At 46.1% G+C, this 16,325-nt stretch overlaps 1 protein-coding gene across 1 annotated transcript in view; it reads right to left on the bottom strand.

Moving 5' to 3' along the window:
• The window catches only part of TBC1D5 (TBC1 domain family member 5), a 536,447-nt gene that overhangs the window by 7,076 nt on the left and 513,046 nt on the right, over window positions 1–16,325 (bottom strand). The window contains exons 23-24 of the mRNA XM_077750881.1: window positions 3,779–3,858; window positions 2,795–2,956 (exon numbers count right to left, since the gene is read on the bottom strand). Of these exons, the coding sequence (XP_077607007.1) occupies window positions 2,795–2,956; window positions 3,779–3,858 (242 nt within the window). The remainder of the gene's footprint in view (window positions 1–2,794; window positions 2,957–3,778; window positions 3,859–16,325) is intronic.

Genomic DNA, 16,325 nt, shown 5'->3' with positions numbered 1-16,325 from the left:
AAGTCTGCCAGCTCCAAGCCCTGCAGACCATCCTGAGTTGCTGGGTCAGGACTTCCAGCCTGGTGGTCCCCGTATGAATCTAGTCCAGATCCCCAGCACAAGGCACCAGGCACCAGGCACCAGACTTGGCTTTCTGTGGGACCTGCTGCTTCATCTGGGAATTCTCTTGCCTTTTCTCCCGTGAAGGCGAGAGGAGAGCACTGCTTCCCTATTTCTTCCTTCCTCAGATAAAACCTCTCTCAGGAGCATGGTTTTTTTTATAAACTAACATCCTTAAGGGAGAAGCCGTGGCAGGAATGAGCAAAGAAGAAAAACCCTTCTATTTTCCCTTTTCTACTTTTCTTCTTTTCCACTTAGCCTTACAGAGGAACAGAGATGCGGAGAAGGCAGTGGGGGACTCTCTGGGCGCAGGATGGATTGACTGTGTTTTAGAAGCACACACAGAGGCCAAAGATCTCTGGCTGTTGCACAGAAGTGTGGCCCGCCAGCGCAGGGCACATCTGTTTCGTGTCACACGTACCTCACGTCTGGCTCTCCTAGCACATGCGCATGGGGGTCTGCTAGGGCAGTGGCGGTAACAAGGCAGGTTCTTACAAAATGAAAACCGGGAGTAACAATGGCAAAGTACAATCAAGAAGATTTAAATTTAGCAAATTCATTAGTGCTTTTGAAAGGTCTTTTGTGTAATATTTTTACACATCCAAATAAAAAAAAATTATGCTAAATTTTAAAATAACATGGTCAATTAAAAATAGTTGGGGGGATGGGGCGCCTGGGTGGTTTAGTCGGTTAAGCGCCTGACTATGGCTCAGGTCATGATCTCACAGTTCGTGAGTTGCACCCTGTGCTGACAGCTCAGAGCCTGGAGCCTGCTTCAGATTCCGTGTCTCCTTTTCTCTCTGGCCCTCCCCTACTCATGCTCTCTCTCTCTCAAAAATAAACCTTAAAAAAATTAAAAAAAAATAGTTGAGGGTGAACCTAAGCTCAACAGTATTTGAATAAAGAAATGATTATTGGAAAATTAAACATCTGCTTAGGGAAGGAGAATTTGGAGGAATTAATCAAATTAAACTTGCAATGTTAATGCTCTATTTATGTGACTAAAACTGCAGACTAAACGCTCTATGAAAATTTCTTTTCAAAGCTGAATGAAATTAACCACACAAGGTTCTCTTTCCTTGAAAGGTACTCTTAAGGAGCGCCTGGGTGGCTCAGTCAGTTAAGCGTCTGACTTCGGCTCAGGGCATGATCTTGCGGTCCATGGGTTCGAGCCCCGCGTCGGGCTCTGTGCTGACAGCTAGCTCAGAGCCTGGAGACTGTTTCAGATTCTGTATCTCCCTCTCTCTCTGACCCTACCCTGTTTGCACTGTCTCTCCCTCTTCTCTCTCAAAAATAAATAAAACAAAAAAATTAAAAAAAAGAAAAGTACTCTTAAAACTAAAAAAGTTCCCATTCTAAAATATCACTTTGGTCTTTTTTTCATCATAAAAATAATTTATAAGTATCTGGATGCTCGTTTTTGAGAGAGAGCCTTAGATGAGATTTTGCTAATGCTCCTTTCTCATGAGAGACTCTTGAATGCTGAGAACAAACTGAGGGCAGATGGGGTAGGGGGAGGGGAGGGGGGTGATGGGCACGGAGGAGGGCACTTGTGGGGATGAGCACTGGGTGTTATATAGAAACCAACTTGACAAACTAATTTTAAAAAATGAACAATTTGTATAAAAGAAATAATAAAAATAATATATATGAAAATTAAAAAAAAAATCAAGATGAAACTTTGAAAGCCATTAAAAAGTGTGTAGTTAGGGGCTGTTGTCCTGGCAGGGACAGCATAGTGAGGAAGCGCGGCGGCGCTGGAAGCCTGGGGCCCGGGACAGGAGGCCCGCAGACACGTGGCCTGCGGAGCCGCTGCTCTCCTGGCCTTCATTTTCTCACTGGTAAAAGAAGCAGGCAGGACTCAGCACAAGAGGAATTCCTTGGATCCTTTCTCGCTGGAAAATTCTATGCTCCTATGTTAGCATAAATTATACACTATGTTGACACCTTGAGAGCAGGGGTCAGCAAACTATGGCCCATAAGCCAGGTCTGGTCTGTGGCCCGTTTTTGTGCAGCTCTCAAGCTGAGAATCGCTTATACGTTTTTAAAGGTTGTACAAAGAAAGAAACACACCTAATACAAAAACAAATGTGTGACATAGACCATATGTGGCCTCCAACTCCTAAAATATTAACTATCTGATCCTTTACAGAAAGAGTTCACTGACCTCTCTCCCTTAGGGGATGGACATTAATGAGAAATCCCCCTCCCTGAAGGCAAAAAAAAAAAAAAAAAAAAAAAAGGTTCTAGCCAACTAAAGTACACTCAGGACAGCGTTGGGAAAGAATGAACGGCACTTCCTGTGCTTACGGGGAATGGGAGCATCAGCTAGATGCAACTAACCAATAGCTGAGACCGAGATCTGGCTTTCTGATGCCACACGATAGGGCTGACAGGAGGTTCAGGCCAAAGCTGCTGCATACAGGTCTGTAGGTTGTACACTGCACAACTCTAGAAGATAACAGTCTAATTATTATCATTGTGAATGGTACCCCATAGGGCACTAGAGTATGCAACTTGCACAGCTATATATAGCGCTTCTGGCTCAGGCCACTCATGGTATTTTATAGTTGAACTTCACACATGGTAATCTGAAGTGACTTTGGCAAAGTTTTTAGTATTCCTCACTTTGGAGAACTCATGTGAATGTACCCCCATCAAGCTGATGTGACACTGTTCATCAGAGCTCTTATACCTGCTTGCTGGCCCCAGGTGTTTGGTCGCTCTGGCCTTGGCCTTGGCCCTGGCCCTGGCCACTGGAGCAGTAGTGATCATCTGAGATGGTGATCTGCTCATTCTCCTCAGCTTCCAGCTGACTCTGGTTGAAACGCAGGGAACCTTTCAGAATGTCTTTGATCTATTTTTCAAAAAAGAAGAAAATAAATAAAAAAGATGAATGAGTTTGTTTTGAAATGCTACCTAAACCTCTAATACCTTTAAACTAGACTCATCACGGATCATTTTTTAATAGGATGGAGAGGACTATATTACCACAAGAAAGGAATAACAGGAGAAAATCCAACTGTAGCAAAGCCATGGCCTTATTAATGACCAAGGAAAATTTCTGAGTCTTAATGGCCAGGTTCTCACAGGGTCAGACCTGGGTGTCACATCCTGGGCAGTTATCTTAGAGCAGGAAGTGCCATGTGCCTACACACTCAGCTCCACTGAACAGCCCTTAGCTACTAAAGTGGCTGCGCCCCAGCTGAATTGTTAATAACACAGGCAGACATCTGAGAGCCGCACACTCTTTTCATTAGCGCGTACGTGCCACTCAGCCCTCCAGGGGTTGGGTGAGTGTGCTCCTTACAGGGCTGAGACCTGCCGTGGGTGGTGATTAGGCCTTGTGCTCCCAGGCAGCATGTATTTATGGGGGAACAGCCTTGCGTGCTGCGGGACCACGCGACACCAGCTCTGGGGGAGGAGCAAACTGAATGACTTTGGTAAGAGGAAGAAGCAAGGGTGGGAATGGAAAACTAGCTCGGGCCGCAGGCTGGTCAGACATAATCACTAGCAGGAGCGCGAGGTGTAAAAAGGTGGGGGTTCAGGATGGGCTCTGGGAGGAAACGAGGGGCCGGGGAGACGCTGGCTCTGATACCGTGCACGGCACGCCACAGGATACCCTCCCCAACAAGCACTGAAAGAATGGCCAGCGGGGCACAAAGGTCAATGGACATACCTGTTTTAATCCTGCCAGAGAGACTAGAATTTGATCTTCTTTCTCCAGATTTTCTTGTAATATCACATCTTGAATATTTACTGAAAATAGAAGAATGACATTTTATAACTAATGCCCTGAGTATAACTTATCTGCTGCCACATCATAACTTGCTGGGAAATGTTTCTGTCCAATTTCATAGCAAGTATTTCCACCAAGGATGCTCTGCCGAACCGCAGATGAGGCAGGCGTGGGGGAGAGCAGAGGGGAGCACTGAGCCCTGCGAGCACAGCCGTCCCACAACACGACACAAACGCGTTCTTATAGTGACAGATGTGTCTTCGCTTCCACAGAGAGGCCGGGGCACCTCCTGCTAACCTACGATGTGAACAGTCTAGAGCATTCATCCAGCCTCTGGGAGGAAGCATTTCAGTCCGAGCTTCCCACACTGCCTCACGTTCCGTGAGGTTAACTCCCCTCTCTCTCTGAAGAGGTCCCCGCAGGTGACTGAAGTTAATAAAGACACCATCTTTAAAGATTTAAACAGTAAAGCATGTTGTCAACTCAACAAAATGGTAAGAATCAAAGGACAAACTCGTGGCCCGACAGGTTGCCATCAGACATCAATGCCTATGGAGTCTGCCTGACTTCGCCCGGGGTCTTCACAGGAACGGACTTCTCTGTGTCCTCTAGGAGGCTCTCCCTCCACGGGAGAAGTCCTTCATCTAGGCCTGCTTTGAGCATCCAGCAAGCCGGCCGTGACCGCCAGGCTCAGCACCGCACTGAGCTGCGTGGCACCGGCAGGCCCAAGAAGCAGTGGGTCTCGGCGCTCCCCCACCACAAGCCGGAGGGATGCACGCAGCCCTGCTGCTGGGAGGGGGGGCGGGTTGCGGAGCTGGGATTCTCAGGAGAGCTCGAAGGAGGAAGAGCGCCCTTCCCCCCACCCCCCGGGGGGCTAGGCAGGAGAATGTGAGGGGTAACAGGGGGCAACTAAAACACGCTTTAAAAAAGATACCAATGAATACACCAATTGGACAATCACGACAGTAAGTAGGCTTACCCTCCATTAACATCTACTTTCTTATTTTGTGGCCTTAAATCACACCTTACAAGCCCCATGCTTAGTCACTCACTCAGTAGAGCTGTCTCGGTCTCCACTGGAGACTCCTCAGCTGCAAGCCCAGCCCCCTACGGCCACCAGAGCTGTGTGTCACTCCCTGCTTGCTTACCCCCGCCCGGCTAGCAGGGGCAGGGCCAGCACATCCATGCAGCCAGCTCCTCCTCCCTGTTCAGCTCTGGTCCCATGATGCCTCTTCGGAGCAGCCTTCCGGCTCGTCGAAGCTAAGAGAGCCCGGGTTCCGCCCCCCATCACTGCCGCATCTCTTTTCCTATACTTTCACTACATACTTGTCACCATCAGCTTTATCACATGCATTTGTTGGCTTTTTGCTGTCCACCTCCCCCAGTGGAATATACGCCCCAAGGCTGTCTTGTTCAGGGTTATCCCCTCAGCCCTCAGAATGAGGCCTACATTTCAGGTACAGAGTAAGTACTGACTGAACGAACAAACGTGGGAAAACACACTTGGAACTTGCATTTCAAAACACTGCTATGCTAAATATTTCCAAAAATATTACCAGTAAGGGAAAAGGCAACGACTGATACCATCAACACGAGCCCAGCCTGACAATTTGTTAGAATCTTCAATAGGAATAAATCTCGAACCCACGCTGACAAGTCCTCTCACACACCGCAGCAGAAAAACAGCAGCTTTTATTTATTCAGAAAACGTGACTGTAGTTTCTGGCTCATATAAAGGCCTGCTTCAAAACAAGAAAGCAAGATGAATGGGAATGGAATAATAGATATAATTAGAGAGTGAATGTTTTTGGTTTCCTTAAAAGCCTGTAACAATTTGTTCTCCCTCAACAGAAAAACAACACAGAAGCCACTCAACAAGACACAAATGACAACCAACTGCAGGGAGCTGACAGGAACCGGTGATGTAGGTCTGTTAGGGGACTGAAGATGGTCACTTTGGTTTTTGTGAATGCCATGGTTTCAAGGCAGAGGTCCGAGGGCTGCCTGGGGCCGCTGGGTCGTCTTGGGGGGCGCGGGGATGGTGAGGTCTGCACCACTGAGCTGTAAGGCGGGGTGGACTTCCCAGCTCCTGCTACACGAACAGGGGCAGCAGGGGAATCACTCGGGGGCGCTGAGAGCAAGCTCAGCCAATGCATGCAGGGATATCTGGAAGAAGCATGGGAGGCTTCCTGGAGAGGAGGCCACTGGAGGCCGCATCTAGTGGATCAGGGGCCGTGAAAAGAGGAAATGGGTAGAAAGCAGATGTGACACATCCTGCGGCCCGGACTGGATCTTCAGCTCCTGCCTGCCGCTTTGACAGTTGGCTGTGGAACATATCCGGAAGCAAAAGGTTTGGCCAAACTGCCTGGCTCCTGCCTCCAGTGTAACGTGGGGCCCATGGTCAGTAACAACAAGGCCGAACCCCTTTAGGGTCATGGGCTATAGGCTAGCAGGGCAGTCAGTCAGTGGCCCATAACCATGCGAGAACAGGTTTCTCCTCAGAGGCCAGCAAAGACCCAGAGGGCACCCAGAGATCCTTCCTCAAAGGCCAGAGACACGAGAGCCACCCTAGAACACGGACATCATCCTGGCAGGGAGAAGAGACAAAGTAGAGAAACTCTAACTGGGGGCATTTGTTCAGATGAGATGGCTAACTTGTAAAACACCAAGTTGCCTCAACTGGCAGGTGTAAGCCTTGGACTGCCACTGGTGGGAATGGACCTTCAGAGCAGCGAGGTTTTGTACCCCTGAGCTTAAATACGTGATTTACCACCCCACTGCAGGGGTAGCAGTGTCCACCTGACATCTCAGAAAATCATACGGCCACGTTGCCTGAAAATCTCAGGAAGCAAGTCATCCCAATGTCCCCTCCAGGATGCCACAAACCCATATATTTGATGGTGATGTTCACGGGGGAAGGGTGAAGAGGGGAGTGGCGGTGAAGGTGGAAGATATGGCCATAGTGGGAAGATGCAAGATGAGAGGCCCCTTGCTTTTCATTATAGGCCTAGGTGGTAGAGGTGCTCCATGATCTAAAGGCCACTTTACTCCACATGCTCTAGCTTGTTTATGAGCACAAACAGCCAGTGAGCCTAGATGCCCACTACGGTGCCGTCTCCTGGGTCTAAGGTGGCAGAGCTGCTGATGGGCCACGCCAGCTCCACCCTCTACCCCTCCCTCGCCAACACGCCCCAGATCTCATTCAGGGCAGCACCCTGCGCACCTCCCCTAACAGCCAAGGTGGGTCATGTGACCCACCTGTGGCCCAGTGAGGTGTAAGAGAAGTCCCTGGACGGCGCTTCTGGAAATCTCCTCACTGGGTCTGACTCTATCTGCGGCTTTTGGGCCTTTACGCTTCCTACTTCCGCTGCCCGAAATGCTGGCAGGAGCTTCACAAGTCATCTTGCAAGGACCGTGGGCAGTGACCCAGAGGGAGCCTGGGCACTGGGCGCATCATGGAGCTGCTGTACTTGCTCGGACTGCCCACCTCTAGGCTTCTTTTATTTATGAAAAAAGTAGGAATAACCTCCTTGATTTGTTTATTCTACTGCTTTTTGGGACTATGTTATTAGCAGCTGTATTAGTCTCAAGGTACTACAAACTGGCTGGTTTAAAACAACAGAAATTTATTCTTAGTTCTGGGGGCTGTAAGTCCAGGGTCAAGGTGTCAGCAGGGCCATGCCCCCTGAAGTTCTAGGGCAGCACTCTTCCTTGCCTCTGGAGGTTGCTGACAGTCCCTGGCATTCCTTGGCTTTGTCTCCATCATTACGTGGCATTGTCTCTGTGTTTGTGTCCAAAACCCCCTCTCCTTTAATAAGGACACCAGTCGCTGGACTAATCAAGTATTACCTCGTCTCCACGTGATTATATCTGTAAAGACCCTGTTTGCAAAAAGGTCACATTCACAAGTTCCAGATGGACACAGAATGAGGAGGAAACACTGTCCGACCCGGTATGGCAGCCAAGCTCTTCACTGTTACACAGGACACAAGCTATCCAGTTCCTCTACTGAAGGGGACTGACACAGCCCCACCAATCCTCTCCTGCTCGCAGAGTACAGCTTCACGTGCCAGGCTGGCTCCGGCCTGCTGTGCCATGAGGCCAGCCACCGGCACGCCCAGGGCAGAGGAAGAGCCCGGGGACTTAGCATCTTCAGCGCCATACCCTGACCAGGATCAAAGATCACCTTTTAGAATCTGATGAAAACCAAAACCTTCTGCCCTGAAAACCCACACATGTATTATATACTGTTCACTTAATTTTAAGGATAAACCTCTGCTATAGATGACTAAGCTCAGTAGTCTCACTTTTAGGAATCCAGGGTACAGAAATCCAAATTAAAACAAAAGGGCACCTTTGGAGACTATTAAATGTCTTGAATACAGGAATTTGGATTTTACTAACAAAGTACCGGCCATGTCAATCCTTTGCTGCATTAGTTCAACTATACATTGATTTAAGGTAGCATTTATGAACATTCTACTAATATACAACTTCTCAGTAACAAATCTACTGCTTTCAGTTGCATCTACATGGAAAAATGGAAAAACATAATGTTTTCCTGATGCCTTAAAATAGTAAAATTTCCAATGTAATGCATATTCTTCCTTTTAGCAAGAGGCAGAATAAGTGATGAGATAAAGGCTCTTTTTGTTTCTGTATAGAATGAAGATTATGTTCTTTATAATCTCCTTCTATTTAAGTTTTACATAATATAGATGTTGGAGCACTGAAACTAAAGGGGGAGAATCTCACATAACTACTTCTGTGAAGATTACACAAGAATGGCATCAACGTAACAGCTCCATGGTGAATCTACTGCATCTAAAGAGACGTCAACACCACAAAAGTAGATCTCTGATGGTAACAGTAGCGGAAGTGGCACACAAACTACCTTCTCAATCTCTTAAAAACCGTTTTTCTTCACTGGTAGAATAAAACTGTTTTCATTTGAATGGCTGGGACAAAAGGTAACATAAGCTCATTAAGAAGGGTAGTGGGAGGGGGCACCTGGGTGGCTGAGTTGGTTAAGCGTCCAACTTTGGCTCAGGTCATGATCCTGTGGACTGCTGAGTTCAAGCCCCGCGTCGGGCTCTGTGCTGACAGCTCAGAGCCTGGAGCCTGCTTCTGATTCTGTGTCTTCCTCTGTCTTTTCCCCTCCCCCACTCACACTCTGTCTCTCTCTCAAAAATAAACAATAATTTTTTTTTTTTTTTAAATAAGAAGGATAGTGGGAAGGGGACAAAACAGAAGTAACATCTATCGTGGTGGTGGAATTTAGCTTCCTTACCCCTGAGGGTAATACCAGGACTTTCCTCAAAGGATTACGATGAAGAGAAAATACATGAGCATAGTGTGTTGCCACTGTAGAGGCTCAGGATTGTGTTCCTTTCATTTCCACATGGCCGCGTTGCCTCACGTGACTATCCCAACAACCATTTAGATGAAGACCGTCATCCTCTTACACAAAAGGGAGCCAAGCAGCAATCCCTGGTCCGTTACCGGAGGTCTCATGACAGGGAAGTAGTACAGCTGGGACTAGATTCTACATCATCTGGACTCCTGAGCTCTGAGCTTCCCCACACTTCCATACATGGCACTGTTGGAAGGGCCAGAGAGAGATATGAAGAGGCTAGGATGGGATCTTGTCACTGACTTGACTTTGACTGCCTTCTGATGTCAGTGCCCTTTGTTTGGCGGTAGAACTGACCCAAGTGAGGTCAGCTTGCAGGCCAGGAAGTCATCTACATGCAAAACAGACTGCTATATCATTTCTGTCAGAACTTTCCAGAGCACTGGTCCTAGCATTAAACATCTTGAACTTTGATGACCTTGGGCAGAGATCTGTGTAAACCCATTGGTAATGGGGGCAATACCCATCTCAGAGGTTTGCTGGAGAGATTCGTTAGATGGGATAATCAAAATGGTCCACCTCAAGCACATTGCTATTACTATTAATGGTTAGTATGTTTTCCCTTTTCTAGTACCTTAAATATCCAGATAAGTGGATTCTGTTCTTTGGAGTTCTCTCATCTCTGATAGAAATTTAGTTACCTTGACCTTAGACAATCTCACATAAAGGACTGTCCAGACTTTAAAGAGGAAATATGCAGGCGGTTACCAAATAGAGGGGTCGCATGTGGGGCTGACCTAGGGTTACATGTGTGCTCAGAGTGGTAACGGTTGAAGAGGTGGCCATGAGTCCAGGAGGGGGCAGAGCTGTAGTCACTACCGGCTCTGGCTGCACTGCTGACAAAGGAATTTCTGCTCAGAGTGTGTGCCACGGCTGCCCAGATGGTGGGAGAAGGCAGGCTTAGTAGAAGACCGTAGATGTCAAATCCATCCTTTAATAGATCCTTTGCATTTGCGTGTCTCTGCAAAGGCTGATCCCCTTCTAGAAAACCCTCCTTTAAAGTCCACCTTAAAACTGTGTTTAAGCATCAGCTGTCTGTTAACAGTCTTACCGTTGAAAGCATCTAGCTGTTAGACTCTCCTGTCCCATCTTTTACTCTTGGAACTGTATTCTCAGACCAGGCTCACAGGCTACAAGTCTTATGAAACTGCACGGTTCTACATGGTGAATCCTGGATGCAAGGTCCTTTGGTTCCAATTATGGCACTCTGCTCACTACATCCGTACTACTTGAGAACCCCACAGGTCCCTGCCAATGTTCGTGAGATCACTGGTGCTCTGGGAGGGCCGTGGCTTCATGTGAAGCTATGTGTCACTTTAGGTATTTCCAATGAGGTAAAGTTTCCTTGGCCCACTCTTTCTCTCTACTTTGAAGCTTCACACATCTTCCATTGAGCGCTGAGCTCAATTTTAGAATACCACTCCTCCACTTCACCCCATGCAATCTACTTCTCCCAGAACCTATATTTACATTAGAAAGCAGGTACTTAGTAAATACTGGCTGAATGAACAGCACAGGGCTTTCTTACCAGCAAGAGGGCTGATTTTCATGTCCTGAGGAATAGATGTAGGTGAGATATTTCTCAGGTGAAGAACTAAGGGATACTAACATGACCAACCAGAGCTCAGAAATGGGTTAGGCACTCCATGCTCAATATTTTCTTAAAAACCAAAAGCAGACTGCACAGAAAATATAACCAAGGGTCTTATTTTGCATTCAGCTTGTCAGAATGACTGAGGACCCTAAACTGGGAGAGGAGCATTCAGTTAGGAAAAACTAAGGGTAAGACTAAGCAAATATGTGTCTTGCATTTAAGATTAGTTTTTGGTGACAATGAAGAGTTCTCCAGTAAACTGAGAGTACTTAGCAGAGTTAGAAATCTTTACTTATCTCTACCACTTGGCCTATTATTCGCTTAGGATTTCCTACCCTACCAGCCAGGGAGTGTCATGGAAGTATGACTCCTCACAGCAAAATCTATCATATTCATGATATGGCTGCCATCTGAAGGTCAACCAGAAAAAAGACTTTACATATATTTTTATTTTTATTTTTATTTTTTAATAGTTTATTGTCAAATTAGTTTCCACATAACACTCAGTGCTCATCCCCACAAGTGTCCTCCTCCATGCCCATCCCCCCCTCCCCCCCACATCCATCAGTCCTCAGTTTTTGTCAGCATTCAAGAGTCTCTCATGGTTTGCTTCTCTCCCTTTCCCCCACCATTTCCGCCCTTCTTCTCCCCCTTGTTCCTCCGTCAAGTTCCTCCTAATCCTCCTATACGTGCAAACATATGATATTTGTCCTTCTCTGCCTGACTGATTTCGCTCAGCATAACACCCTCAAGGTCCATCCATGTTGCTACACATGGCCAGATTTCATTGTTTCTCATTGCCATGTAGTATTCCATGGTATAGATAAACCACATCTTCTTGATCCATTCATCTGTTGATGGACACTTAGGCTCTTTCCATTTACATATATTTTTAAACTTAGAAGATGCCTGGGTGGCTCAGTCGGTTAAGCGTCCGACTTTGGCTCAGGTCATGATCTCACGGTTCATGGGTTCGAACCCCGCATCGGGCTCTGTGCTGACAGCCAGCTCAGAGCCTGGAGCCTGCTTCAGATTCTGTGTCTCCCTCTCTCTCTGACCCTTCCCTGCTCACACTGTCTCTCTTTCTCAGAAATAAATAAAACATTAAAAACATTTATAAAATATAAAATGAAATAAACTTAAAAGGTCTTGAAGCTCTAGTAATGGTTAGATGCCTTTTATAGAAGACGTGTTTCTAAAAATACAAGCAGAATCACGGCTAGGGCCTTACTAAAAGGAAATATCCTAGGGTTCTGCCATCAGACCCTCTCAGTTGGAAGCAATGAGCTAGGAGGACAGTTTGAGTGAGATTGTTATTTAGTCAAATAAGATCCTGCCTACTGAATTTAAGATATATATATATATATATATATTTTTTTTTTTAATTGAAAAAAATTTTAATGTGTTTTATTTACTTCTGAGAGAGAGAGAGACAGAGGGAGAGAGAGAGAGAGAGAGCGTGAGCACACAAGTGTAAGCAGGTGAGGGTCGGAGAGAGAGAGGGATATATAGAATCCGAAGCAGGCTCCAGGCTCTGAGCTAGCTTTCAGCACAGAGCCTGATGCGGGGCTCGAACCCACTAACTGTGAGATCATGACCTTAGCTGAAGTCAGATGCTCAACCAACTGAGCCACCCAGGCGCCCCAAGATGGATATATTTTTTTGGTGAATTTTAGGCCATGAGTTTTGCTGACAGGAGGATCTAGTCAAAGTTAAGTGCTACTACTCAGTAGGGATTTAAACATGGCCCAACGCAATGAACATTAGCTTTCTTAACTTGGGTTACACTTTCCCCTACTCACAAGCTCTACCTTAGTGTGAGATGCTTATGGTGGCCACAAAGTCCTTGAGCTTTCAAGCAATCAGCAGCAAATCTGTTTCCACAAGATAGGGTGGACAAGTCTTTTGCCTGTTGGGTCATTAACTAGAGAGGGTTGGGATTGGAGGACAGACAGGCAGACTGGTATGGAGGGCTGTGAATGGGCTATGCAGTCAGACAGTTTAAGAAAGATGAAGGATTTGGAAACTTATTTTTAAAAAGACAGGGAAGGAGAGATATTCAGTGTGGATTCCTCCTGTGGAAAAGCACTTGGGAAAATGGGAGACAGCCAGCAAGTGAAAAGCAAACTGATGGAAGATGGACAGTTTATACTGAAGTCACTGGCTCTGAGTTGTGGTGTCTTAGCCTGGGAAAGGATATGGCAGTGTATCATTTGCTGAGTTTTTCTAAATAAGCAGAGGGTCGGTATGAGTTAGATGCTGACCAATTATTCCAAATCTTCTGATAATAAAACTGGAGTGGGAGATGCAGGGGGTGGGAAGAGCCTCTTACTACTAGAATAGAACAAGTTCAAAGAGGCTGAAAAGAGAACTGAATTTCAGATGATTGAAAGCTACACCAGAACACCAGGGGAGACTGGGTGCTGTCTGCCTACAGAATTTAGCTGCACATGTGTGGAGTTATGAATACATTAATGGGATTATGAATATATTAGTTTAATTCTGCCCACATAGTTTTAAGTTCTTTTGCTCTTTGCTGGTCGAAGACGGTCATGGGCCAATAACATCGGGTCATCTGGGGACTGTTAAAAATGTTGAACCTCAGATCCCATATCAGGCTTCCTGAATCAGAATCTGTCTTTTTAATGAGATTCTCAAGGGAAGGTATCTTCTCCTTCGACAGAGGACTATCCTGCCCATAAGTAAATGCAGCATTTAAAATTCTCAAAACAGTTATGAAAACTTTTATCACAGTGTGATTGACAGAGAGGAAGCTGTCTGGTGATATTTTCCTTCCCTGTTTTTTCAAATCTCATTAGTTAATTGCCTTATTGAACATTTCCAACGACATCCATTGAAAGTTGTTTTCATAACACGAGAAAATTAGATTTATAAAGTTCCTGCAGAAGCAAATAAACTGATTTTCAAAACTGGCCTCTTCTTACAGCTAATTCTTACATAAATATTATGACAAGTGCAAACTCGGTAATGATGTGTGCAGTACAACAGCAGAAGATCTGAAATCCAACGACCAATTCCAGTGTTGGCTTCTGTCAGAGTGCCAGTAAAATAGAAGCCAGGGACTGGAATCGGGTCTAGACTCAAGGTACGTGTGCCACAGCCAGCTGTGTGTCTCATCCTTCCTGGACCTTGGTTTCCTCATCTGTGAGATGAAGAACTGGTGAGATGGCTTGTAAAGCGTCCACCCGTTCACCATTCTGAGCTCCTATGAGCTACAGCACTCTGGGAAACCTACCTTGCCCGAATTCACTGCACTGAACCCTGCCATTGTTGGCATGAACCACCCAAGAAAGGGCAGGCTGCTGGAAACCACTGTCTAAGTACCAAACAGAGGCTAGAAGTACCTCCTCTGGGAGCAGGCAGGTGAGGGCTCTCGGGCCAGCAGGGTGAACAGCTCACACTCCTCATAAACAGCTGGCAGCTCAGCCCGGCTGCTCACGGAACAGAGAAGTGTGGGCCGCTCGCCCACGTGCAATTATGAGTAAAATACGGCAAACCTAAAAATAGCCTGAGCTCAACCACGGAGGTTAATACTGTCAATGGCGTTTAACTCAACTGTCAGTATGACAGGAAGGGGAGTAACTATAGCAACGGAAAAATGAACACGTAAAACAAGTCTTCTGAAGTTGACAGGAAAGTTTAGATTTAATAAACGCATGCATTTTCAATTCCTGTCTCTCAATGTTTGAATTCATGTGGTTCAACTATGTGGAAGTAATAAAATTAGGATTTTGGTAGAGTTTTGAAAAAACAAATATTTCTTTAGTTTTGGGTTCCAGGCCTATAAGGAAGTAACTGCTAGCCTGTCAATGTTATTGCCTCTATAATTAAAGAACCATTTGAACAAGTGCCTTTATGTGATTTTTAACTGAGATGTTTTTCTCTATATTTGTTCTGTAAGTTATAAAAATAGCCTTGAACTATACATGACATTTTAAAATATAACTGAAATGATGAAAATGCAGGGTGATATGGAATTCTCCTGAAATGCAGGAACGTGGTGAAAACAATTAATGTTAGGAGAGGATACAGAAAATACCTCCTAGAATACGTTTCTGATGCATTTCTCACAGCCGCCTTGGTAGCCTGTGGCCCAGCGCAAAATGGAGGCCCGGCCAGCTCAGGTCAAGGACTGGGCATCATTCTGTTCCGATCAAGTTCTTCTTGCTCAAAGAGCTCACACGCCTAACCCTAGGACCAGCATATCCCCAATTCCAGCATCTTTCTGCATCACTGACAAGGGGATATTTAGTTAGGTGCTGGGAAACTTGGTATTGGTCCTGGTTCGCCCGCAGACTAGCTGTGGGGGCCTGCACCACGTGTCCGTACTCAGCACTCTGGTCACGGACTCGATGAGTGTCTCAGGATCTTCCCTGAGAAGGGACACGTAAGAGTTAAGAAGCCAGAGGAGAGAATTTGTGTTGAAGACCTGACTTTGGGCCATGCCCTGTGCTGGGGTTAAAAACACATTAGTCTTGGGGCGCCTGGGTGGCTTAGTCGGTTAAGCGTCCGACTTTCGCTTAGGTCATGATCTCGCGGTTTGTGGGTTCGAGCCCCGCGTCGGGCTCTGTGCTGACTGCCAGCTCAGAGCCTGGAGCCTGTTTCGGTCTGTGACTCCCTCTCTCTCTGACCCTCCTCTGCTCACGCTCTCTCTCTCTCTCTCCTAGAAATAAATAAAAAATATAAAAAAAAAAAACAAAACACATTAGTCTTGGCAACAAACTGGCAAGGTAGACACTTACGTCTCCATCTTCTATACGAAGACACGACCAGAAGCAGGCTGCGCTAAGTGATGGAGTCTGATCTCAACCCTGTGTCTGTCTGGTGCCACACAAGGCGCTCTCCTTCTCAAACACCGCTCCTGCCACTCAGAACGGGCTCTTGCCTGGCGTCTGAAGATGAAGCCCCAGGTGCTCGCACTTCAGGATCGACAGATTTTCAGGGACTGTTTTGCATTTTCTAAGCATAAAAATTAGATCCCCCAGAAAGTCATCCTATAACCTTCCTTTCAGCCAGGCCATCACTGGTAGTAGTTATTTTTGCATCAAATATATACTGTTGTGCTACCTGCCTTTTTACTTTAATAATCTGGCTGGAACATCTCCTAGCGTTAGTAAAAAAGTATTTTAATATTTAAGATGGCATTATACTAAGTTATAATCAGTAACAATCAAGAGCTTCACCTTAATTAATCTTTGTGTTTTCCTCCAATTTTTGCTTAGAATCAAAACTGCCTACAACACAGGAATATCCTTTAATAAATCACTGTTTATAACGGGCAGGTGGATTGAAATGCATCTGTGGGCCCTGGGTCCAGGAATTCTTCGTAGCATCCTTCAAGCTCATCTAAAACATTGTTTTAATGTTTATTTATTTTTGAGAGAGAGAGAAAGAGAAAGGGAGAGAGCAGGCAGGGGAGGGGCAGAGACAGACAGACACACACACACACACACACACAC

Source organism: Crocuta crocuta, unplaced genomic scaffold, assembly GCF_008692635.1.
Source record: "Crocuta crocuta isolate KB4526 unplaced genomic scaffold, BGI_CrCroc_1.0 scaffold279, whole genome shotgun sequence".
Classification (NCBI taxonomy): Eukaryota; Metazoa; Chordata; class Mammalia; order Carnivora; family Hyaenidae; genus Crocuta; species Crocuta crocuta.
Note: the sequence above shows the minus strand (reverse complement) of the source record. Positions and strands in the feature narration are given on the sequence as shown.